The 27,582-nt window shown below is 40.4% G+C and overlaps 1 protein-coding gene across 4 annotated transcripts in view; it reads right to left on the bottom strand.

Moving 5' to 3' along the window:
• LOC135104921 (high mobility group protein 20A-like) overlaps nucleotides 1–24,366 on the bottom strand; it is a 42,651-nt gene extending 18,285 nt beyond the window's left edge. Inside the window, exons 1-6 of one of the 4 annotated variants that reach the window (XM_064012678.1) lie at nucleotides 24,165–24,366; nucleotides 18,680–18,810; nucleotides 18,142–18,301; nucleotides 16,342–16,492; nucleotides 6,499–6,568; nucleotides 2,621–2,711 (exon numbers count right to left, since the gene is read on the bottom strand). In XM_064012678.1, the coding sequence (XP_063868748.1) occupies nucleotides 2,621–2,711; nucleotides 6,499–6,568; nucleotides 16,342–16,492; nucleotides 18,142–18,301; nucleotides 18,680–18,810; nucleotides 24,165–24,184 (623 nt within the window). In that variant the 5' untranslated portion in view covers nucleotides 24,185–24,366. Of the gene's footprint in view, nucleotides 1–2,620; nucleotides 2,712–6,498; nucleotides 6,569–16,341; nucleotides 16,493–18,141; nucleotides 18,302–18,679; nucleotides 18,811–23,979; nucleotides 24,143–24,164 lie in introns of those variants that run through there. The other 3 variants (XM_064012681.1, XM_064012680.1, XM_064012682.1) reach the window with 3 other exon arrangements.
• Nucleotides 24,367–27,582: the final 3,216 nt, after the last annotated feature.

Below are 27,582 nucleotides of genomic sequence, written 5' to 3'. Positions count from 1 at the left end.
CTCCCCACAAAATACTAGGAGGTAGTGAGTACTCCAAAAATATATCTTATTTTCTATTTGGGTGACTGCATAGTGAAAAAAAAAAAAAAAAAAAAAAAAAAAAAAAAAAGTTTTGTGATTATAATAATAATGGTGCTGACTGTACCTATGTATGTACCAAGCTGATGTTTCTGTGCAGGAAGGGATAGTCAAGACAAGACATTGCCTCTTATTTAACAAGCACATAAATTACATAGTAATAATACAAACAAAATGAACAAATTTAATTCCAGAACTGAAACAGATTTATGAAGGAACAAAATTAGTTCAGCACATTTAAGCAGCATACATGATGATATAAGAAATTTTCAAAATAATCAAAGGGATTTAATACCAAACCAGATTACAGTGAATGGCAGAACCAGTGGCAGACACTGTATGCCCTCTTTTCTCTATCTATTTTCCTAGCCTCATTGGCATTACCTTTTATTTAGTTGAGGGAGGGAAGGATGTCTTATAATGCAATTGTGACAACCATTAAAGTGTTTGAACTAAGTTAACATAATAAAGAAGTGAACTGAGTGTGAGCACAACACTGTCTTTGCTTCTCCAGTGGCCTGCTTCAAGCAACTACTGCAATTCATACAAATTAAATCCAGTCAGGGATGACTTGTACTGTACTTTTTTTTTTTTATGTAGGAAGGACACTGGCCAAGGGCAACAAAAATCTAATAAAAAAAAAAGCCCACTGAAATGCCAGTCCCATAAAAGGGTCATAGCAGTGGTCAAAAATTGATGAATAAGTGTCTTGAAACCTCCCTCTTGAAGGAATTCAAGTCATAGAAAGGTGGAAATACAGAAGCAGGCAGGGAGTTCCAGAGTTTACCAGATAAAGGGATGAATGATTGAGAATACTGGTTAACTCTTGCGTTAGAGAGGTGGACAGAACAGGGGTGAGAGAAAGAAGAAAGTCTTGTGCAGCGAGGCCGCGGAAGGAGGGGAGGCATGCAGTTAGCAAGATCAGAAGAGCAGTTAGCATGAAAATAGCGGTAAAAGACAGTCAGTTAGAGGAGAGGAGTTGATGAGACGAAAAGCTTTTGATTCCACCCTGTCTAGAAGAGCAGTATGAGTGGAAACCCCCCCAGACATGTGAAGCATACTCCATACATGGACGGATAAGGCCCTTGTACAGAGTTAGCAGCAGGGGGGTGTGAGAAAAACTGGCGGAGACGTCTCAGAACACCTAACTTCATAGAATCTGTTTTAGCTAGAGATGAGATGTGAAGTTTCCAGTTCAGATTATAAGTAAAGGACAGACCGAGGATGTTCAGTGTAGAAGAGGGGGACAGTTGAGTGTCATTGAAGAAGAGGGGATAGTTGTCTGGAAGGTTGTGTCGAGTTGATAGATGGAGGAATTGAGTTTTTGAGGCATTGAACAATACCAAGTTTGCTCTGCCCCAATCAGAAATTTTAGAAAGATCAGAAGTCAGGCGTTCTGTGGCTTCCCTGCGTGATATGTTTACCTCCTGAAGGGTTGGACGTCTATGAAAAGACGTGGAAAAGTGCAGGGTGGTATCATCAGCGTAGGAGTGGATAGGACAAGAAGTTTGGTTTAGAAGATCATTAATGAATAAGAAGAAGAGAGTGGGTGACAGGACAGAACCCTGAGGAACACCACTGTTAATAGATTTAGGAGAAGAACAGTGACCGTCTACCACAGCAGCAATAGAACGGTCAGAAAGGAAACTTGAGATGAAGTTACAGAGAGAAGGATAGAAACCGTAGGAGGGTAGTTTGGAAATCAAAGCTTTGTGCCAGACTCTATCAAAAGCTTTTGATATGTGCAAGGCAACAGCAAAAGTTTCACCAAAATCTCTAAAAGAGGATGACCAAGACTCAGTAAGGAAAGCCAGAAGATCATCAGTAGAGCGGCCTTGACGAAACCCATACTGGCGATCAGATAGAAGGTTGTGAAGTGATAGATGTTTAAGAATCTTCCTGTTGAGGATAGATTCAAAAACTTTAGATAGGCAGGAAATTAAAGCAATAGGACGGTAGTTTGTGGGATTAGAACGGTCACCCTTTTTAGGAACAGGTTGAATGTAGGCAAACTTCCAGCAAGAAGGAAAGGTAGATGATGACAGACAGAGCTGAAAGAGTTTGACTAGGCAAGGTGCAAGCACGGAGGCACAGTTTCGGAGAACAATAGGAAGGACCCCATCAGGTCCATAAGCCTTCCGAGGGTTTAGGCCAGCGAGGGCATGGAAAACATCATTGCAAAGAATTTTAATAGGTGGCATGAAGTAGTCAGAGGGTGGAGGAGAGGGAGGAACAAGCCCAGAATCGTCCAAGGTAGAGTTTTTAGCAAAGGTTTGAGCAAAGAGTTCAGCTTTAGAAATAGATGTGATAGCAGTGGTGCCATCTGGTTGAAATAGAGGAGGGAAAGAAGAAGCAAAGTGCAACTATTAAATGCTTTCAATAAGTTAACAAATTTCAGCACACAAGAACAGTGTTAACTTCGAAACTCAAGTGTTTGGCACTTCTTAACTACAAGCTGTGTTAACAGAAAAATACATTTGAGCGAATGCAAGCTTAGACGAGTTAATGTTAGACGACTTGAAAAAAAGGTACGTTTTCTTACTTCATGCTCTCTATGTGCTTCTGCAGAATGGCATTCTGTTCTTCATAGTCTGTGTTGGATTTTCGCAGCTGCCGCAACTCTCCTTCACGTACTGTGGACAGCCATAAAGTCTGTAAGACTCCCAAGTAATATTCATGACTAAGTGTACTCAAAAATACTTACACAAGTACAATAAGGCACACAACAATGCACAGTCATTATAACTTACAATTGCAATAATACACTGAAATTTTAATAAAAAATTTAATCAGAATAACAAACCAAAACTGGTATAATGAACTCACCACTAGTGCAAGCACAGAAATTTTAATAAAAATTTAACCAAAATAACAAACCAAAACTCACAAAACTAACTCACCAGCTGTGTAAGCCACTGCTCACCTATCCACCACCTGTCCCTTCCTCTCCACATAAATCTTACATAAAAATTACCTAGAACTGTATCTCTGTTATATCAAACTAAAGAATTTTTGCCACTCTATGTACTAAGACCCATGTATAATGCACATGTTTTACCACACCTACAATACTGTACACCCATCTAGTGCAACACTTACCCAACATGCTTACTATCTCTATTTAGACTCTAAAAGAAAATTATAAGGATTATAACTAACAGCAGCTATTTCAAACATACTCAACCTCTTTTAAAGACACAAATACATTAATTATATTCAACATAAACTACAAATTGGCATATATATGTTCAAATTATTACACAGTGGAAACAACACAGTAATACATTCCCAACATGACTACCTTGCATGCACAAGAGATGATCTCTGCACACCAGTACATAACTTCAGCACCTTTCAGCATTCACTATCTTCTACTGGTCTCAAGATATGGAATTCAGTCCCCAGTAATATAAAAAATTGTAATTATCTATGTTCCTTTAAAAAAAAACACTACAAAAAACACAGCATTCCACAATACTGAAATATAAATGTCCATGTACTTCAATTATGTATTTTAAATGACATTCTTTATTTATTAAATTTACTTTCTTTCTTCCTTTCTTTCTTTATTTTTATTTATTTATTTCATATTTTATTTCATTTATTTATTTATTTTTGCATATGTGTGTGTGTGTGTGTGTGTGTGTGTGTGTGTGTGTGTGTGTGTGTGTGTGTGTGTGTGTGTGTGTGTGTGTGTGTATCTACCTAGTTGTGGTTTATGGGAGGGGAGTAATCTCATAGTATCCCATCTCTATATCTATCTAGTTTGGTCTTAAAAGCACTGATAGTTTCGGCATTTACAACGTCTTCACTCAGTCCATTCCATTTGTTCACACTTCTGTGAGGAAAACTATACTTCTTAATATCTCTTCTACAGTTAACTTTCTTCAACTTCTTACTGTGTCCCTTGTACTCTGTGTGTCTAAATTTATAAAACCTTCTTTGTCCACATTTTCCATACCATTTAACATTCTATAGATGTTTATTAAATCTCCTCTCTCTCTCCTATTTTCAAGAGTAGGAATTTCCAACATTCTTAATCTCTCTTCATACGTCGATTTACTCAACTCCGGAATCATTTTAGTGACTGTGCTTTGTACTCTTTCTAATTTTATAATATTCCTCTTTGTATGTGGAGACCACACCTCTGCCACATATTCCAATCTTGGTCTTATCACAGAAATCAACAACTTTTTATCATTTCTTTATCCAAATATGAGAATGCTATTCTTACTCTTTTTAACAAATTCATCATCTCTCCAGTAATTTTATCAATGTGTCTGTCCGGAGTAAAATCTTCAGTAACTGTTACTCCCAAATCCACTTCCTCTTTTGACTTCGTTAACTTCACATCTTAGATCTCATAATGATATTGTATTTTTTTATTCTTACCAAACTCCATTACTTTACATTTACTTAAATTGAATTCCATTTGCCAAGATTTACTCCATCTATTTATCTTATTTAAATCATCTTGCAGTACCATACAGTCTTTTACATTTTCCACCTTTCTCATCAGCTTAGCATCATCCGCAAATAAGTTCATATAACTATCTATTTCTTCATTTATGTCGTTTACATATATTAAAAAACATTATCGGTCCCAACACTCACCCCTGTGGGACACCACTAGTTACTTTCAGCCAAGAAGAATTTTGGTCTTGTATTACAGTTCTCATCTCTCTATCATCCAGATAATCCTCCATCCACTCTAGCAGTCTTCCTCCAATTTTTCCATAATTTTTTATCTTCCATAGCAATCTTTGGGGTGGTACTTTGTCAAATGCTTTCTTCAAGTCTAAGTAGACAACATCCACCCACCTGTCTCTCTCCTGCACAATATCGACTACCCTTGAATAAAAGGACAATAAGTTCATGGAGCATGATCTTCCCCTCCTAAATCCAAATTGACAATTTACTAAAACTTTATCTCCTTCCAAGTATTCCATCCAGCTTTCCTTTATTGTTCTTTCACTTAATTTTCCTACAACACTAGTCAAGGACACTGGTCTATAATTTAGTGGGTTTTCCTTATTTCCTCCTTTGAATATTGGTGTGGTATTTGGTCTCTTCCAATCTTTTGGTACTCTTCCCTGTGATAGTAATGTCACCACTAGACTGAATTTTTTCAGTCAGTTGTTCTCAACATTCCTTCAATATCCAGTTTGATATTCCATCTGGACCAGTTGCTTTATTTACTTCAAGTTCTTCCATCATCTTAAGCATTTCTTCATAACTGACTGTTTGTTTGTTTGTTTGATTGGTTCTATGGTGGTGTACATAGGGTTTGGGTATCAGAGTATCACTGTTTCCTAAAAACTATACCTTAAAATGGGCTGCCTAACAAATATTATGTATTTTATACTGTAATAACAATATGGCATAATAAAGTAGTGTTTAAAGTGTTTTTCTTTTCCTCTCCTTTCTTTCATCTTGTCTCAAACTTCCCTCCCCATCACCTCCCCTCCCCTTTATCTGTCAAGAGATAAGGGACAAAGGAGTGAAACCTGGTGCCTCTCTCTCTCTCTCTCTCTCTCTCTCTCTCTCTCTCTCTCTCTCTCTCTCTCTCTCTCTCTCTCTCTCTCTCTCTCTCTCTCTCACATAAATGTGATCAATACTTGTCAAAGTAGCACAAAACTCAGGATGGTAGAAATTTAGGACTAGGTGCAAAACTCAGTAGGTTATTGCAAATTAAGGGTGCAAATGTATTCATTTTTATTTTTTTTCCCAAAATTGTGTAAATTTTTAATTTATTTTCTGGTTCCCTGAAACAAATTAATTTTTTCCCATAGGTTCTTCAGTTGCCATAATGCACATTTGCCATAATGAATGCTACATTGGAATGAATCATGTTTGTTGTCACATACCCTACTTTATACAGCATGACTTGCAGCACTGAATAAAAATCAACCTCATTAAGTGTCTCTTTCAATTTGGTCTTCTCTAAAAATCTAAATGGTGAGGGAAGAGACATTTACAGGGAACAAAGTAGATTTGCCTATCAAGATGCTCAAACATTATCTAATGCCACACACTCCACACCCTTGCCACAGAACCCACACACTCATCACTCTCAGCTAAGTTCTGCATTCTTCAGAAGTCAAGTACATTATTTTGATATGCTATTATGATAAATACTGGAAATTTGACAAACCTATGGAAAAGCAGTGACTTGATATATGAGCATGTGAACACTGATGTTAAAGCCATATGGAGAGAGAGAGAGAGAGAGAGAGAGAGAGAGAGAGAGAGAGAGAGAGAGAGAGAGAGAGAGAGAGAGAGAGAGAGAGAGAGAGAGAGAGAGAGAGAGAGAGAGAGAGAGAGAAACTGCAAGACCAAACTTGCCTGAGAGTTGAAACCTTACTAACAATAAGATAATTCCCTAGTTATGATACAATACTTATCCTCACCATGTCTTACCTTTGTTATGAGTAAGAAATTCCTCTGTGAAAATTGGAATCTCCAATGCTGAGTGAGGGTTCAAGGGTTCCTGTGGAGAGCAGTAAAATAGTCACTTTCATGGCAACTAAATGTAGTTAGGAAAGTGAGAGCTAACTAATATCATATGTTGTAATGTCAGAGTATAAAGGTGATCATGGATTTACATTTTGCAATACTTCAATATAAAACCTGGAATGGTTAGCAATTACTTGCAATAGCAAGTAATTGCTATTGCAAATACAAATGACCTGGCCATCTGCCTATTTCAAATATGACTGAGATAATGTAAAGGAAGAATATAATACCAGAGAATTGGCCTATAATGAGGATATATGCTGAACTACTTGCTGAAAGTATAAAAAAAATAATATAATGGCTTTCTTGGATCCACAACCTTGCAAAGATATTTGCCATCATGTAATAATTAAGTAGCAGACATATGGGCCAATTTTTAAAAGGAATTAAGTGAAGTCAGGTGGTTGGGTAGAAAGATGCAATATGATAACAGATGTAAGCAAATATATTCAAGTGGTGCTGAACATTAGAGGTGTAGGAGTATTTTCAGCAGAGGAAGAGACAAATAGTCTAGAAAGTTATAGGAGAGTCTCAGAGAGAGTTGTCTTGGTACAAATGAGAGGTGTGGCATTGGATATCAATGTAACACAGGTGTATGTGTCCACAGCCAACGCAGTTGAAGAAGATACTCAGGTTTTTTTTTACAAGTCGTCAGACCTAGCAAAGAAGGAATGCAAAGATCATGAAGTCAACATAATAAGAGGTGACCTGAATGCCAAGCTTGGATGTAGCCAAGTAGAACAGATAGTGTGCTGGACTCATGTAGCCCTAGGTGTAGGAGGTCCTGTCTCCCAAAGTACTGCAATGTGGGGGAAGAGCAGGAACACACAATGTAACACAGGTCCTTGTATTACAAAGAAGAGATACAAGGGTCAAGCTGTGAAAAATGTGACTTCCTTCTTCTTCACAGGCAAGCCAGCAGACACACTGAGGAAGTGGCATCATAGGGAAACTGAGTGTTGCCAACAAGGGCTATACATGCACATGTGCATGGCATAACATACATTATCCTATATTTTCCTTCCCCCCTTCACGCTCATAGCATGCTATGTCCTAAGCGTGACTCCTGCCCTTGAAACGTGCTGAGCAGCTGTCCTCTAACGGAGATATGAATGGGCAGAGGAATTGGCGGTTCGTCCACCAGACGCAGCCACCGGGCATCTTGACGAGGTAGTCACAGGACCTGCCAATGCCCATGACAGTGCCAACCTTGCTCCAGTGCTTCGTAGTTACAGTATCAAGCTTGAGGAGTAGGAGAGGTTGGGTGTGCACATCATACCAGGCCATATCATCTTGTGGGCAAGCAGCAGCCCAACGATCACAACTCTGCCCTGGCCTACCACTACTCCTTGAAAGCATTGGTGTGAGCAGAGACACAGGAGTGAAGAGGGCAGCCGTAGAGAATCTGGGCTGGGGAACAGCCAGTGTGATTCAAAGTGTTGCATAGCTTGATTGCCAGAGAGGGCCACTTTCTGGATGAGCAGCCTCCATGTGACCATTTGACTGCTAGTAGAGGGGCATAGACATGTTGTGGTGGACTCCCAAATGTTCAAGGAAGACGGTGAACTCCCAGCTGATGAACTGCAAGCCACCATTGGTGCAAAGGTGAAATGGGACACCCAGGTTGCAGAAGAGATGCCAGAAGTGCAAGACAGGCATGGAAGAGGTCATGTCTGCACCACAGGACATGACAACAGGCCAGCCAGGCAGTCAGTCAGTGACTACAAAGAAGGACCTTCCTGCAGTAGAGAAGTCAGCCAACACTGACTTGAAGGGACTGGTGGGATTCTCATCCCACAGACAGGGCTCACGCTGCTGGCTTGGCTGCATCACTTGATGTGACTCACAGGCACGGATGGTGTTCATGACACCTGCGTCAATGCCAGACCAGTACAATGCCTGTTGCACACAGCATTTCATGGCCTCGGCACTGCAATAGCTGTTGTACAGGTGGGCAAGGACAGAACGGTGAAGAGCTGCTGGGATGAAGACCCTAGCCCTGTACAGCACAAGGTCTTCCTCACAGTAGAGGTTGTCACGTACTTCCCAATACGGGCACAGAGTGTTGGGTAGGAAGTAGTGATCACTTGGGAATCCCTGTTTGACATACTGAAGGAGCTTGGCATAGGCAGGATCATCTTGGGCTGCATGCTGGAGTTCTTCTAGTGCTGGATCACTGGTGGTATCTGTGGTAGAAAGGGACTTGACAGCTCATAAGGTGACAATGCTCTTGATGGAGAAGCTAGTCTTGGTGTCAAGGGCATCATCATCACTGGTCATGTTGCTCACTGGGAAGCATGAGAGAGCATCAGGGATGCACAACTCCTTGCCTGGCCACCACATTGCGCTATGAAGGTGAAAGCTGCAATCTTTTTCAAGCGCTGAAGACATGGGGTGGCATCCAGTGAAAAGCTGCTGAGGATGGGAACTAGCAGATGATGGTCAGTGACAAGGTTGAAGTGCTGCAGGCCTGTGAGGTAAAACTTGCAGTTCTTCATCACCCACACTACTGCCAACAATTCCAGCTCAACTGTGGCATAGCAGGTCTCAGTGTCAGCCAAGAAGCGAGAGCCACACTGGACGAGACAGAACTGTCCTCCCTCATGGTGTTATAGGCGGGTGTATCCCAGGTTGTACAGGTGTGATGTCTGTCTGTAGGATGGTTGGGAGGGTAGGACTGAAGGTTGCAAGAACAGGTGGACTGGACAAGGCCTCCTTAACTCGCTTGAAAGCCTAATCATGGTCTAGCATCCACACGAATGCTCTCTTTGGGCTAATCAACAGACAAAGTGGGGCAGCAGTGGCAGAGATGTCAGGCAAGAAGTTGGTCAACTAATTCACAAGGCCCATGAAGGACAGCAGGTTTGTCAGGCTGGCTGGTGTGACAAAGTCCGTGATGGTATGTACTTTTTCTGGATCTGATGCGATGCCATTGTGAGAGAGCTGGTAGCCACAGAAAGAGATGGCTAGGGCAGCCAGAACGAACTTCTCAGCATTCAGGGTGATACCGTGGGCTCTACATCTTGCCAGGACATCGTTGACACAAAGGGGGTGCATTAGGTAGTCTTCATTGTACAAGAGGAGGTCGTCCACCACTTTCATGCACTGCATCATTCCCTGGAGTACCATGTCACCTCATCAACAGAAGGCATCTCCTGTGGCAGTAAAGCTAGTGAAACCTCTAAGGTAACAGAATCGGCCATCCAATGACTAATATCATTGTTGGTCTTCTTCAGCCATAGGAAGCTGCCAGTATCCACACAGAACATCTACTGTTGTGAAGTACTTGGCAGTCGGGTCGATGTTTCTTACAGCTACAAACAGCGTCAGTGACAGGTGCGTGGGACGGGACACCCAGCTGTTGAGCTTTGACAAGTCAGTGGTGATGCATACGCCTCCGCTGGGCATTGGGATGACCACCGTAGGGTGGCACCAAGGAGACAGATCTTCACCCGCAGGGTTAATGATACCTTGCACCACCAGCCTTGACTGGGTTCTGGTATGCCCAGGGAATCAGCCAAAGTGTGGATGGCAAAGGGCTGCACATCCTCCCTCAGGTGAATCTGCATGTGTGGTCCCAACATCTGTTGCAGTGGTGCCTGCTGCAGGTCAGTCTTCTTCACAAGAATGTCCATGTACTCCCGTAGAAAGTATTCCTTGACCTCAGCAGGGAACATGTTAACACAAAGTAGGAGTGATGATGACAGTGCTGAAGGTGAGCCAGCTGGGAGGAGAGCAGGAGGGTACTGAGGGCACTTTGCACATCAATCCATCCCATGCATGACAACTTGCTGTAGGTAAGTTCTGTCTGGAAAGAACCCAAGGCAGCAGGCATCTGAGTCCTGTCAGTCTTGAAGTACTCAAGCAAAGAGAGTGTTTGCAGGTCACTCTTGATGAGGGCCAGACACTGCAGATGTTGCAGGCCAATCACTATAAAGCTGGTGCCTGTATCAGGTATCACTTCCATCTTGCTTGACTTCCCACTGTAAGTGATGACAACACTGATGGTAGGAAAAGGTGTGTGCTTGATGCTTGCAATCAACTGGACTCTTTGTATGTGCATGCTGGCAGCTCTGGAGTCCTGGAGCCCACTGACAGTGACTGAGCTAGCACTACATGGATGGTGGAACGACTCTCATTTCTGTTCGTCTTGGAAGGCTTCAAAGAGTGCTGATTCTTGGGCTTGGAAGACTTGCAGAGTTTCTTGCAGTGTCCATAGCAGCTGCAGGCATTACACTGGGCAGTCCTGGCTGGACATTTTTCTGTGGCATGCCACAATCATGACACACTGCCTCTGTAGCAGGCCAGCCCTTGGAGCCATGCTGTTACTTGCTGCACTTGTTTCAGGAGGAGAATGACATGGGTGCAGCTGGATGTATCTCTGCCTGTTTTATGGTCAGGCTTCTTGCCTTTCTTGTACTGGGAGACAGCATAGGCCACAGGAGGAGTGCGAAGAGCAGAGGCAGCAGTCCTGGTGGTCTCAAAGGAGTGGCATAGCGTCACAACATCAGTGAGTGTGGCTGCAGGGATGGAGTGAATACAAGAACTGTGTATTCGAATACAAATACTTCATATTTATACAAATATGAATACGAATACACTGAAATACTGATAATATGAATACAAATACGAATACTTCATGAGATTATTCGTGAGTGCATTCATGAATACTTTTGGCTGAAAATAACTTTTTCATGTAAGTAGCTCGGCAATGAGCCTAATATGGTACTAAAGTTATTCAATAGTAAAATGACGTCATGAACTTATAACTGATGCCAGTATTCTGTTCATGTTTATTACACCTAGACATTTGTTTTCGAAAATTTTCAAGTATATATCTAAGCTGTACTGAAACACAACAAAATACCTATATCAAATTATAATATTATAGTATCCTGCTGTAGATCTCACTTCTATTGAATATATATATATATATATATATATATATATATATATATATATATATATATATATATATATATATATATATATATATATATATATATATATATATATATCATACACGCCAGACAAACAGGAACAAAGATTTGTAACTTGGAAGGAACAATAACTATTATTTCTGATGATGGATCTAAGATTATCTGGCATATTATTCAAAGAATATGAATACTTTTCCCAAGTATTTGAATACGAATGCGAATACTTTGATGTCAGATGACAAGTATTCAAAATACAAATACACCCAAATACTGTATTTCAATGTATTTGAATATGAATACTGAATACAAATAATCCGTCCCTGTGTGGCTGCAGCATCAAAAGCGATGATTTTATGAACCAACTCCTTGTCCTGCACACCCACAAGGATGCCATGCTTGAGCCATGCCTCCTCACAATCCTTACCATTGGCCTTACAGATATCTATCTCCTCAGAGAGGTTTTCTGTAGCTTGCTTGCAACTAGTGAACACCTGGTGCCACAATGCCTCATTACTGGATTCTTTAATGTGCATCTGCAGCATGTCCAGCACCTCATCAACAGGTGCTGTGGAGTCAGGAGGCACCTGTAGCATGTGCACTAGTACTCACTGCATCTCAAGTGACAAACATATTCATAAATTGATCAGCTTACTGCCACGGGCATGCTCGCAATATCAACAAGAGTTGCATAATTATGCCACCTCTGCCTCCATTCACAGAAGTAGTGATGTATAACATCTGAAGACAAGGGTGGTGGGGGCTGTGCAGCTGCTTTGGGGGTGAATGGGGGTGCAGCAAGGTGCGTCATAACATTCCTCGTGGTAGCATGTGTGTTGGGGAAGGGTGGTGGATGGGGCAGGGTGGGTGGTTGAGGTGCCAGACATTTCAGCAAGGTCTCGAGGTGAGCGAGCAGTGTCCTCCAGCCACAGTTCCTCAAAACGAGCACTGTCCTCCTGTTCACATCTTTGCACCTCCATAGCAAGCTGGTGTGCCTTGTCACGAGCCACCATGCACTGCAGGAGCTGGCTAATGTTCATTGGGGCTACAGGCAGCTGCTGGTCACTATGAGGTTATTGCAGCAGCATCGAAGGTGGTGAGTGATGCTGTGATGCACCATCGGCCACTTCTGGCAGAGATGATGACGTCTTCCTTCTTCACTGCAGTATGTTACAACATACTCAGCCTCTCAACAGATCACACTGAGTGTGTAACAGGATACAGTACAATGTAGAGAAGGCATTGTGTGTGTGGGTGGTAGTGCTGCAGTGGTGTCTGGTAGTGCATGGCAGCAGCAGGAGTGGACAAAGGGCACCCACCTGCACATGCTCAGTGTCTCACTAGACTCTGAGGAGAGCAGGTGTATGATGCTCACTCTCAGAGGCCCTGCCTGTAATGCAAGCCTGCCAGGGAAAAATGAGCAATGCCACACACTTCACTGGGCATAGCATTGCACTGAACACTGCACATGACATTTATTCACCAAACAACACTGTAGTCTTATACAAAGACTCACTGCTCCGTTCACAGAGCCCTATGTGTAGGGTGTCCTGTCTCCCAAAGTGCTGCAGTGTGGGGGAAGGGCAGGAACACACACAACATAGGTCCTTATATTATAAAGAAGAGATACAAGGGCCAGGCTGCAAGAGGTGTGACTTCCTTCCTCTTCGCAGGCAAGCCAACAGACATACTGAGGAAACAGCATCACAGGGAAACTGAGTACATGTACATGTGCATACCACTATCTCTTACATAGCATGGTGTAACATACAATATCCTACAGATAGTAGAACCATTTGGTCTGGGCACCAGGAATGAGAGGCAATAAGTTCATAGAGTGGTGTACTGAGAACAAGTAAAAATTACAAATGCATGGTTTAGGCACCATGGACATCATCTATGGGCATGGCAATCACCTGATGGTAACATAAAAAAAAATCAAATTGATTTTCTGACTGTCAATGAAAGATTTGGGAATTCTGCGACACAGGTTGACTTACCCAGGAATGGCTGTCAACAGTGATGAAGTGCCAGTTGTTGGTAAGATAAGGATCAAACTTAAATGTGCTAACAAGCCAAAGATTATACCAAAGAGAAATATTGCACTGTTATGTACAGATAGAGAAATAATGGAGAGGTTTGCTGTGGAGGTTAGAAACAGATTTTTGGCATGGAAAGAGGAGTTACTAGATGAAAGTGCTGAGGCAAGATGGGAGGCACTTGTGGATAGCATGAAAAAGGGAGCCAAAACTGTCCTGCCAGTAACCAAAACGAAAAGGAAGAAACCATGAATGACAAATGAAATATTGAATTTGATGTGCAGAAGGGAGGTGAAGGGATGAAGTGAGGTGGAGTACGGTCCTATAAACTGACAAATCCACAGGGAGTGTGAGGAGGTTGAAGAGCTGAGCACAAGGAATGACAGCTCGAGATATAACAAGATAAAGACTTTAACATACAAAAGAAAACAGATAAAGAACAGAGAAGGAACAGTAGTCATGGAGCATGTAGAAGTTAAATCAAGATGGTCAAAGTATACTGCAGACTTATTTGATGATAACAGGCCTGAAGTTCAGGAGTGCAAGCTGGCTGTCAATAGTGAGGGTCTGGATATTTTAAGGAGTAAAGATGAGTAAGCTCTGCAGGACATGAAGAGAGGAAAAGCAACCAGAGAAAAGTGAATAGCAGTTGGAGAGATGGCAGTAGATAACATCACGAAAATACCTAACGTAGTTTACAGAAGAGGCAAAATAATGGAACAAATGTGTTGATCTATATTTGTAAATATTCCAAAAGTGGGGCACTGGAATGTGAAAAACAAAGAACACTAAGTATGAGACAGGTGAACATAATATTTAAAGTTTAGTTGAGAAGAATATGCACAAAAATAAATGAGGTAGTAGAAGAGCAGTGTGGCTTTGTTGAAGGCAAGGAAACTGCTAATGCAATCTTCATTCAATGTTTACTTGCAAAAAGAACAGTAGAAAAATAGAGAAATCTGTACTTGTTTTGTTGACTATGAAAAGGCATCTGATAAAGCTAAACACATAGATTTGATGGAAATGCTGAGGACTGTTGCTGTGGAGAAGAGGGTAAGTGTTAATAAAGGATTTATATTAGAAACAAAAAGCCTGTGTCAGAGTGGATGGTGAAGTTACTATCAACCAATAAAAAGAGGAGTGAGACAGGGATGTGTGCAATCAACAGATTTATTTTGATTGTATGGTGAGATAACAAGGGAAATAGCAGAGTGTAAAGGAATCAGTGTTGGGGGAAGGAATGTTAACAACTTAACATATGCAAATGACACAGTTTTGATCACTGACTGTTGGAGATAGTAAAAAAAAAAAAAAGACTAAATAAAGGCCTGAAAAAGAAAAAAAAATCTTAGTTTCACAAACCCTGCCTGTTCTAAGGTGTAACATCTAGTGTGGAGAGGTGGTGAAATAGATAGATAGGTTCACATACTTTGGGAGTGAGATAACTGAGGATGCAAGATGTGAAACATAAAAAAGAAAAAAAAAAAAAAAAAAGAATAGGAACTGCAAAGGGTTATGAAGAGACGAAAAATTTTCTGATGAACTGAAAGCTTTCAATAGAAACCAGGAAGCACACCATCAGAACATAATTATGGCCAACCTAGATGTATGGAGCATAAAACTGGACAGTGTTAAAACTCATGCAAAAATAGTAGGAAGCAATAGAAATGTGGTTGTGGCAAAGAATGTAAAAAATTCCATGTACAGCAAAAATGACAAATGAAGTGTTGAACATAGTTGGAAAAAAGATAGCTTTAATGGAAAAAATTAAGAATGAGGCAGTGCATGTTTTTCAGGCATTTAATGAAAAGGAATGTTTTAGAGAGGTTGGTCACATGTGGAATGATAGAAGGAATAAGAGGTAAAGGAACACCCAGAGATAAGTATATTGACAGATTGTTAAGATTTACCAATGGAAGGATGACAATGCTGCAGTTGATTCAAGCTATGCAGGATTAAAAGAAATGGAAGACCATGGCACAGTGATAAGGTAAGATAGTTTAGTCCATATTGTGACAACATAAATTTGCAAAAATAGTCAACATTTATCAACTTTTTTGATGCATAGTATTGTGAAGACAATGGGGGCTGCACAAGAAACTAAAGATTTCACAAAAATGCTGGCAGAGTTAAGATGGCTAACCATTACAATATCCAGATACCACCACTGCCATCTCCTCCATCTCTAAAGCTAAACTCCAACCTTTCCTAACAACAGCTAATTCTGACTTTGTTCCTCCTTCACTTCGTGTTATTGAAATTTTGTAAAAATGTTTTCCATGAGCCTCTCTGGTCCTGGCCCTTGGAAAGTTTATGGTCCTGATGGCAACCCTCCTATTATTCTCTGTAATTTTGGACTGTAGTATTTGTTGAGCACTGGTCTTCCCAACTTGCTTTGCCAGTTTATTATTATGGGATCTTGGCATCAAATTTAGATTTCTGGAATTTTTGCCAACTTAAAGATTTGGATTGGAAGACCATTCAGATTACAAGGCATTTGACTAACGGATATTACTGTAATTTCAGGAACACTTCTTGAGCTGATGTATCAGTGGTCAACCACAATGCCTCAGGATTAAAAGTTCAAAACAGAATGCAACAGTAATTAAGCTATAAAAAAAAAAATGACCAAGTCTATTCTGACAACTGATGAAATACTAAAGTTTGATGACTCAATCCTCCCATTTAGACAAAAACCAATGTTAAACTTCCCTTGTAAAAAATTCTTAAAATACCAATAATGAATCATCCAAGACATTAGCATTACTGACCTCCTCCTCCTCCTCTTCCTCTTCTTTTCTCTCCTCACCATTCTCCTTCCTGGTCTTCTTTGGGGGAGAAGGAGTTTCTGCCTTTCTTTGCTTCTGAAGAAAGTTTTTGTAAGCATCTGTTTTCTGATACTCCTCCATCTCCTTTTGGTATCTGGTCAGGAGAAGTGAGAAAGAATTAAAACACAAGTAGAGGGCACAGACCTACCACACTGAAAACATCTGGTGCCTAAATAGTATTTGTAATAGCTCTTATGACTGGCTGCACCCTTCCCTCCCTCACCCAAAGTTCCTGTCACTCAAATCTTGCTCCAGCACTATGTATCTGTATATTATTCATTATAATTTTTGTTCAAGACAGACCATTTTAAGTGGTACAGTTGGCTCCAAAGAATTTCTGTACACATCACAGCAAGGTGAGGACAGAGGAACAGAGCAGGAAATATCCAAAAGGTTAAGGTAAAAAGGATGGAGAAGCTTTTGGCAATGCTGCCTGAGACAGAAACTTGTATGTGTTTCTGTCTCAGGCAGCAGTGCCAACAGCTTCTCCATCCCTATTTACCCTAACCTAACCCTAATCTTCTGCTTCATCGTTGGTTATATCAGATATTGCCCTCACCTACTACTAAAATTCTTGGAACCAACTGTACCATGGGCTCTGCAGTAACTGTGTGACTAAAGTATGATTGTCCTAATCTGATGAAACAAAACCAAAGTAATACAATGAGTTGAACTGACAAGATGCTTCCAAAATCAATTTAATATGTTTATTTATCACCATCATTTTCAGCAGTCTTTCAGCCAATATGGGGTAAAGCACTCACAAAAAATAAAGGGGCTCTTGAACACTGCAATTAAAAATTGTGGCATGTCTTAACGTGATGGTCTACTCAGATTATAGATAATGCAGAAAAGGGAGGGAGGTGACATTTCATGACATGATGTATGCAGCAAACAACAGCCATTCAGCATTACAGGGAAACACAACCACACACTACAGAATGGCTGTTGTCCCTCATATACATGTAAGAGAGATCTTTCTTCTATTCCTGCTTTATTTAAAATCCAAGTTCATCATTATGGGGATGAGCTGCAACAAGCTGCAAAGAAGTGCATAATGTGCAGTATAACACTAATGTTGGGGAACAAGCAAACTGCCATTGCCACCCACAGTTTACTGAGAGGGCAGGCAGTGGCCACTGCTGCCACCACTACCACTATACATAGTGATGTGAGTTTAGGGGAAGGCTGGGCAGCTGTTGTCACCATCCACAGTGGTATCAACAATGAGCATTTATTTGCTGTGTGTGTAAATAATGGCTGAGCTTTTTTTTTTTAATGATTGTTACTGTACTGTACTGTTTTCATTCATTATTCTTTTCACGTTTCATGAATTTGTATGTATTTATTACCTTCAGTTATATGCATAAAAAGGCAATGTTCTAGGTAGTCTGGAAATATTTTATTTATTTATTTATTATTTACTTATTTAACTACTTATTTATTCTATTATATATATATATATATATATATATATATATATATATATATATATATATATATATATATATATATATATTTTTATTTTTTTTTTTTTTTTTTTTTTTTTATTTATTTTTTTTAGGGGGTGGCTGTCTCAACCAGGTCAGAACCATAGTCATTTTCCACTACTGCTTTAATTAAAACTAATGCAAATATGTCTAACACAGCAACCTGGCTATTAAACACTGTTTTTTGGCTTTGAACAAAGGAAATAGCCTGAAGTTGCTGTCCCTTGATATTTTACAGAGAAGTATTCCTTACCTTTCTTTGTCAGCTTCTGCAGCCTCCAGGTACTTGGTCTTGGCTATCTGGTCAAGGGCAGCCCACCTCTGAGCAACCAATTTGGTAATTTCATGAAAGGCCAGGCCAGGCTGAGTCTGCCGCAATACTTCTCGCTGATCTCCCATGAAGAGCATGTATCCTGCATTTGGCAGAGGAGCATTCAACTGATGCAATTTGACCAACTACAACTTGTCACAATTAACCTCTTTGCTCTCAGCACAACCAACTTAAACCAGATGATGTCTTCACTTTTCTATTGGCTGAGCTGCTGAGTATGCCATCAGCAAAAAAATTTAAGGCCTACAATGTTATCTGACAACTGTAAATTACAAACTTTTAAAAAATTGCAGTTTTTTTATCTTCTATTCTCATCTCTCATCTCTAAAGGAGTTCTGTTATTCTGCAAATTTTCTTTTAGCATTACCACTACAACAGAAAAGGTTTTTATCACTAACAACCTTAAACAATGCAATACAAAAAGGAAAATATTTACCTGCAACCTACAGCCATGACTCACCTGAAAGTGGTCCCTTGGGGGCGTTGGAATCCTTTGGTAAAAGGCGACGCTTCCTCCCTTTGGGCCACCCCTTTTTTTTGGGAGATGTATCTGCACCACTAGAGCTAGCACCACCTGTAGTCATGCTGCCTCTGGTGAATGGTGTGTTCAGATATAATATCAGCTAAGGTTTGTTACTTATACTTACAAGTATGTGTACTACAGTGGATCCAGACTAACTTGGTACTCGGGGTGTTGGCTGTACCCATCCACACTGTTGCCACCACAACCCTGGAGTGACCTGACTTGACCTAGCCCTGCAGGGCATAGCCAGGGAGATTCAAGTGTCAAGGACACAGGGACAGCAGTGCTACATAGCCTATATGCATTGCCAAGTGCATATATACTGTGCCAAGTGCAGATATACTGCATCATTGTCCCATCATCAAGTTGAAAGCCAAGAAAAAAACATGCAATAGTATATAACAACTTATAATTTTAGAATAAGGAAGGGAGAGAAAGAGATTCTCATATGTCCATTGACTGTGAATGTGACAGCAATGCAAGACAGGAACAGGCAACACCCTAAGTACCAAGTAAGGCTGGATTCAATATAGGCAATCTGTCCTTATGGTTAGTTACACTCAGCAGCAGTTATTAATTTCTGGACACACATAGAAACTTACATAGTAATAAAAGCTATTGTTAAAGGCCCCATACATGCTCAGGCGGCCTGTCCAACTGCCTGAACAGGCAGCCAGATGGGCCACCTGATGTCACCCACACACTATTCAGTCCTGCCTCAAAGCCAAGGTCAGTTCTAGAGAGACACCGCAGTGTAAAGATCATGGCTTCTCCTCTAGATAAAGAAGAGTTGGATCTACTTGCGACTGCAGCTATAGCGGTGACTTACACATTATTACAGAAAACCAAGAAGAGGAGAAAGAGGAGAGTATGGACCAAAGAGTGGCTGCTGAAAAGGGATGGACTGTCACATATGAAGTTACTGGAGGAGCCGAGATTAGACCCAGTAGATTGGCTCAATTATCTAAGGATGGATGAACAGACTTACTTGATGCTGCTGTCTCTAGTAAGTCCTCTATTAAGAAGCAAGACACATGCATGCGCAAGGCCATATCACCTCGTGAGAGACTGACTGCTACACTCCACTTCCTGGCAATGGGTCAAGCATATGAAGATCTGAAGTTTTTGACATGCATTTCTCCACAAGGCCTGGGATACATTACACCAGAGACATGTGATACAATAAGAAAGGCGCTGCAAGCAGACTACATGAAGGTAAGCACAATAGGTTACACTAGCTACTAGAAAAGGTAACAATTGGTGAGGACATTAAAAAATAATCAACTTTTGCTTTCTTTATTGGAATGACAATGTAATGTGAAAAAGAAAATGAAATTATTGTCCTACTGACATTAAATAATAATCAACTTTTTCTTTCTTTATTGGAATGACATTGTGATGCAAAAAAGAAAATGAAATTATTGTCCTACTGACATTAAAAAATAATCAATTTTTGCTTTCTTTATTGGAATGACATTGTGATGTGAAAAAGAAAATGAAATTATTGTCCTACTGTGTAAAGCAGCACGAAATAGATAAAGTGAGTAATTATATGTAATTTATTGTAGTCTGCTGCTGAGGTTGCTCATCCTGGAGAGACATTTGATGATGAAACATAGGTGAGAGGATAAGGTGTTGATGAGTCTTTTAATTCCATGTTTGTTGTTAGTTTTCCACTGAGGCCTTGAAACAATACATCAGTTATTAACTTTTCTGCTAGCAGTTGCATATCTGCTGTCATTTTTCTGAGTTTTGTTGCAACGTTTTTTCCAACAATGTCAAACTCATCCTCTGGCCGGGAAGATGTGATGTGCTCTCCAATGAGTGTGAGAACATTTTCAGCAGAACTAGTCAAAGGTCTCTGTTTTTTTCTTATTGCTCCTCCCGTGCAAGAATCAACTGGTTCAGAACTCTCTGCTGATGATCTGTCACGGTCACTGCAGACACTGCTACTTCTCGATGATGTAGATGCTCCCTCAGCGGCATGATCCGCAAACTTATGGAAGAAAATGAAATATTAATTATGGATTAGCTATGCTATTTTAGGTTATGACACTAAGTTATAACTATTATGCATTTTGTCCTTACGTAGAGAATGGTTGATGTCGAGACATGACCCAACATCACTAAATAAATGTTTTACATAAGAAAATTATAGTCATATTACAATAACATTACCTAGGGAATACGCAGAGGTATTAAAATCAGTACATGCGTGAAAAAAAATAAATAATAGTATCCGTGTTAATATTTCTTTTCCTCTTTTTTCCAGTTCCCTAATAACGAGGAAGAGTGGAAACATATTGCTCAGGATTTTGACAAGATGTGGGACTTTCCAAACTGCTTGGGAGCAGTAGATGGGAAGCATGTTCGCATTGTACCGCCAGCAAACAGTGGGTCATACTTTTATAACTATAAGGGTAGTCACATTTTTGTCTTGATGGCTGTTGTTAATGCCAAGTATGAATTCGTAATGTGCGATATTGGAGTAAATGGACGAATCTCTGATGGAGGAGTGATTCATGAAACCGTTTTTTATGAGAAACTTTGCAATGACGATCTGCATATTCCTACACCTGCTGTGCCCAAAAAACTCGCACAGTGCTCTTCCATTTGTGTTTGTGGGAGATGGGGCATTTGCCTTGTGCAAAGATTTCCTGAAGCCATACTCTCAAAGAGAACTTACTCATGGCAGAAGAGTATTCAACTATAGGTTCTCACGGGCAAGGAGAGTTGTGGAAAACATTTTTGGCATTCTTTCATCATGTTTTCACATTTACCATTCACCAATTAACATGAAATTGGAACACATAGATTCTGTGGTTATGGCTACCTGTATTCTCCACAATTTTCTTCAGAGAACTACAAGGGACACATATTCTGTAGGTGATGGAAATACTGCTGACAATGAACCTCAAACCTTGATGACAGGTTTGGAGAGAACTTATAATAGGCGAGCTACGGAAGCTCTTCAAGTTCGGGACATGTATCAAGAGTATTTCAACACTGCAGGTGCAGTATCATGGCAAGAAAGTAGAATATAAAGCTCCCCTCCCTTTCCACTCATAGACACAACTAAACTGACACCTTTTATGATCTGGAGTTGATGTACACTTGATGTGTGTTATGAGGAGTAAAAATAGAGAATTGTGGTTTCACTAACCTCTTCCATACTTGAAACAGATGTCCTCGGAATTTTTTGTTCTTTCAGGAACAGGAGCAGATCGTATTACCATAAATTAGGTGTGTAAACATCATCAGTACCAGCATCTGTAAAACATGATATTATTTTCTGTAAGTAAACCCCATATAAGATCTAATGTTATGGTATAAGCACAAATTATAGGAAAAAGATTTGAAAATAAACTGATATGTAGGATTTAAAGACTTTTAGTGCCTGTATAAACAGCTTCATGAAAGTAGGCTTAAGAGAAATTTATATATTATATACTGATATGCGGACACTATACCTGACTTCATGGACGACAAAACTTTCTTGCACTCTTTCCTGAAAGAGCTCCTCATGTTGTTGATTTTCTTGGTGACTAGCTCTCTGGTAGCTCCACTGTCCTTCTCTTTTAATTTTGCAACAAGCAAGTCATACGCTGCATTCTTTTTTACTTTATATGAATACTCTTTAGACCTGATTTTCCAAAGGCACAGATTTTCCTTGTATATTTCAATAAATTCTGCCCAAAATTGGCACTCTTCTTCTGTGGGGCAGCCGGTGGTCAGTGCTGCACACATGTTGACAGTAAGTTGCAGAGATCTGTACCGAGAAATGTGGCCTCAAGGCCGCCTCATGTGCCCATACACGCTCAAACAGGCCTGAACCGGACGCTGGCCAGACAGAGCCAACCTCTCAGCTACAGGTTCGGGAGGCCGCCTGAACGCCCCATACACACTCAGTTTGGCCTGAACAGTCCTGTTTTATTCAGGCAGCCTGTCCAGCCACCTGAGCATGTATGGGACCCTTTACACAGATGGTCAACAGCACATGATGACACCACCAGTCTCTTGATAGATCAAACATAAAAGGATGACACTACCAATCTCTTGATAGATCAAAGATACAAGTCCCTGCATTGTTTGATAAAATAAAGATATCCTCTTTCATCTTCCACCTGAGAGTAGACAGTCAAGTCTTTTCTGCACCAAAGGCATGCTACCGAAGATTGATTTAATTCTCTCATGTGTAGGGCATAACTACTATTTTTTTTGTGGTAACCACTGACCACAAAAAAATGTCCCATGTGCAGGCAGCCTACATTTCTCCCTGCTGAAGTTGTCGCCCATACCCTTGTCCTGTTCATATTGTAACTCACCTGACCTACTTCTCATCTAGTTGGACTCAATGTAAAGAACCCCATCCTGAATAGCATGCGAGCCCAATAACAGGAGACACACTACCCTCCACAACCACCCTTTTCCCTGCAATACTTTACATCCCCAAACACACAACTTACACAGCAACAATCCTACCCAGTCATGTGTTCTAACATAAAATTCAGTACATCACAATTAGCCAGTTATTTTTAACACTTGTCCATCACGTAACTGCATGTTGTACTAACTGGAGAGGAATAATATTGACATAACATTAGCATTTTCATCTTAGGGTTAGATTTAAATTAATATTTTTTTATTTTATTATTTTTTTTATTTCACAGTTGATCCCTTCATTGTACAGATTATGCTTCTAAATGGCATAATTTTTATCCAGAAGCAGCCAGTCCCGAAATTGGTAAGCTGAAGTTACTGGCATCACCCTGGGGTGCCTTGCCTATCTGGCCCACTGTGTGCTTGACACACAAGCTGCTAGTGATGTTGCTGGGTGACAACCAGGTGAGGGAGTGCAAGTGGTGGTTGCTTCACCAGGGCGCCACCAAGGGGGCTATTGAAATAACCTCAACCTACTAATTCCCAATGACTCCTTTACTTTTCAATAAAATAGGATACTCCTTTGAAATTGTGATTTCACAATAAAGGGATCAGCAGTGAAATTACTGAACTAAATAATTTTAAACCTAACCTAACCTATCCCCCGCGTGAAAACGCTAATATTCATTCAATAGCATACGCTAATATTCATTCATTATCATACGCCGTTACACCTGGCCAGGCTAGGAAGCAACTAGACAGTGATACTGGCAGGTGAGACTAGTGAGTGGAAGTCATGATAGTTGTTTCACCAGGGGTGCCGCCACACCTGGGCAAGCTGGGGAGTAACACCTCACCTGTGGCCTCGTGCTCACGGCCGCTGTGCTGCTGCTGCCGCTGCCACTCTGTCTGTCTGTTTGTCTGTGTGCCGCGGCCAAGCCACACAGCCCCCAGCACGCCTCCCTACACAAGCCTAACACTTGACTCTGACAATGTAAATAAAGACAACTTAGACAAGCGAAATACAACATGCGCAACCAACCTTAGGTAGTTTTCTTTCATTGCCTTCACATATTTTCAGCCATTAATGTTCACAAAACAGGATCGATACATTATTTGATTCCGAGCTGGCCGGGGACTTTTTTTTTTTTTTTCTCAGAGGTGGGTATACCGATGCTCTCAGGCTGACACCCGTTAAATTCGTGAAATAATTTGATCCATTAATTCGAGTGCAGCACAGTGCAAGCATGTGAATGATGCAACTTATGCATGGATTGGTGAAAGTCCCATGAAATGTGCCAGACGGGAGATATCAGAGAGAAAAAAGTAAGGAAAGCAAAAAAATAAATAAAATAAAATAAATAAATAACGCAAGAGATGCATCGCCGCTGTGGACTGGAGAGATCAAAATGAGAGATGTCGGCTTGATTCCAATAAACACAGTGAATGGAATTCTCTTAGCACATACACAAAAGGAACACATCTCGTATGCATTAAACCAACATCGGAAGTGGAGGAAGAGAACAGAAAGAAAGAAATTAGCTGTCAGCTGCCATATTTCTGTCGGTGTGTTGTACAGTACGTAGCACTGTGGTGAAGGTACAATAAAATTTTTACCGTCTCTCCCCTGCATCCCATTCTTCCCTAGAGAAGATTCCTCTTAAAATATATCTGCTTTTACTATCATTTGCCGAGATAATCTTGATCCGTATTTGGCTGGCTTATTATAAATGTACTAGACCCGAAAATTGCGTTTGCCTCTAATGATAGCAACAGTTCAAGAGTCAGGAAATCTCGTGGGATGTGATGTCTAGCAGGAATAGGTGAAAATATCCTACACATTCCTGATAAGAACAAACCGTAATGGTCCGCCCTTAGGCACTCCCGGGCACTGAGAAATTAGTAACCTTCATTGAGCTTAGGAACCGAAAACAAAAAAAAAAAATAAAAATAAATAAATTAATAAAAAACTGAAGTATGCAACTACAATCTCTTAGGCGTCGAGACCATAACGATTTTCATATTATACTCGTACATACTATATAGATACATAGATACACAAATATAAATACATGCATATATATATATATATATATATATATATATATATATATATATATATATATATATATATATATATATATATATATATATATATATATATACACACACACACACACACACACACACACACACACACACACACACACACACATATATATATATATATATATATATATATATATATATATATATATATATATATATATATATATATATATATATATATATATATATATATGCACACACATAGAGTGCCGCTTCAAGGAACGGAGAACATCTGTGGAAAGTGAAGAGCGTCGAGGGAGGCCAGACTGTCCACAAGCAGAAATGCGAAACAACAGACAAACACAAGACACAGACAAAATTGACCATGTGAGAATTGTGTACGTGATGACACAGGAAGATAGATAATGTCAACTCATTTCGACTAAAGATTTAGGCATTGGGGATATGGGGGAGGTTTACTTGGAGCGAACTATGTGCGCCGAAAGACTACAACGACTGCTCATATCTGATACTGACTTCCAAAAAGGTATCATCACAGGCAATGAGACAAGGTCTATTACTATGATTCTGAAACAAAGGTTCAGTCGTTAGTGTGGAGGGGAGGGCTTGCCAAGGTTGGACCAAAATCAAAGTGCTGATAACTCTCCTTTGATCATGAAGCTGCAGTGTCATACTCGTACAGCTTGCAGGTCTTAAGCCGTCTCCATGATGCAATACACCACAAACAACGTAGTCTTCAAATCAATGGCAGCGCTACCATGAAAACGTACCCTCGCATATCCACAAACTTTTGGCAGTAAAACATCACATCACACAAGTGTAGCATTCACAGCCTCCTCTATACCTTGCTGAGTATGACTTTCTCCTGTCGAATGTATAATTTCACTCTTGAAACAGGAGAAAAAAAAAATAAATAAAAAAATAAAATATATATATATATATATATATATATATATATATATATATATATATATATATATATATATATATATATATATATATATATATATATGCTGAATAGATTCAAAGAAACACGGCACAGCAGCTTTACTCAGTAAGCAAAGAAGACTTCAGTAGGTGCTTTGAACTGTAGGATGAGGCAGAAGCCACCTGCCGAAACGATAGTTACTCCCAGTGAGGTCTAAAGCACTGTTCAGGGGTGCTGTGAACTTATCATTAAACCCAGCTGTGACCTCACTGAACGTTTCCCTTTCTGTCTCACAACACAAGGGGGCAGTCACAGCCTGCCCTCTAAAGACAACTCTCTTCATCCACACAAAACTACAAGCACCTAATAACACACACACCCTTCACTCAAAAATTTCAAAATTATCATGGTGACTCCTACACCAGCCTCGGAGTCCCTATCTGGGAAGGGGACTATAAATGCCCCCAGGTCGGACTGCCTTTCTGTTGACGCCCTAAGTGTCTTGACACTCCCCTCAACTTTTTCTTCATTAACTTATGCAACATTCGAGGTCTAAGATCTAATTTTCAATCTGTAGAACACCACCTCTCCTCTTCTAAACCTCATCTTCTTTTCCTCACTGAAACTCAGGTGTCTGAGGCAACTGACAGTAGCCCCTTCTCTGTTCCCTCCTACTTTCTCTATCTCATTTTCGATCCAAAGCTGGATGTTGCGCTTATGTGCGCAATGACTTAACCTGCTCTCGTGCCCATGCTCTTGAATCTTCCGAGTTTTCCACCATCTGGCTATGAATACAGAGTCACTCTCAAACTAAATTTATCTGTGCTGTATACATCTCACCTAACTCCTCTGACTATAAGAAATTCTTTGACTACTTAACTTCCAAAATGGAGCACATTCTGACCCTCATCCCTTTTGCAGAGATCTCCAATCTTGGAGATTTGAATGTTCACCACCAACTTTTGGCTTTCCTCTCCCTTCACTAACCATCCTAGTGAACTAGCCTTCAACTTTGCTATCCTTCACGACCTAGAGCAATTGGTGCAACACCCTACTCGTATTCCTGACCGTCTTGGAGATACGCCCAACATTCTTGATCTTTTCCTGACCTCTAATCCTTCTGCTTATGCTGTCACCCTTTCATCTCCGTTGGGCTCCTCCGATCACAATCTCATATCTGTATCTTGTCCTATTGCTCCAATCCCTCCTCAGGATCCCCTAAGGGAAGGTGCCTCTGGCGTTTTGCCTCTGGTAGTTGGGTGGACATGAGGAGGTATTTTGCTGATTTTCCTTGGAATGACTACTGCTTCCGTGTCAGAGACCCGTCTTTGTGTGCTGAGCGCATAACAGAGGTGATAGTGTCTGGCATGGAGGCGTACATTCCTCACTCTTTTTTCTCGACCTAAACCTTCCAAACCTTGGTTTAACACAGCTTGTTCTCGTGCTATACATGATAGAGAGG

This window comes from Scylla paramamosain, chromosome 11, assembly GCF_035594125.1.
Source record: "Scylla paramamosain isolate STU-SP2022 chromosome 11, ASM3559412v1, whole genome shotgun sequence".
NCBI classification, from domain to species: domain Eukaryota; kingdom Metazoa; phylum Arthropoda; class Malacostraca; order Decapoda; family Portunidae; genus Scylla; species Scylla paramamosain.
Note: the sequence above shows the minus strand (reverse complement) of the source record. Positions and strands in the feature narration are given on the sequence as shown.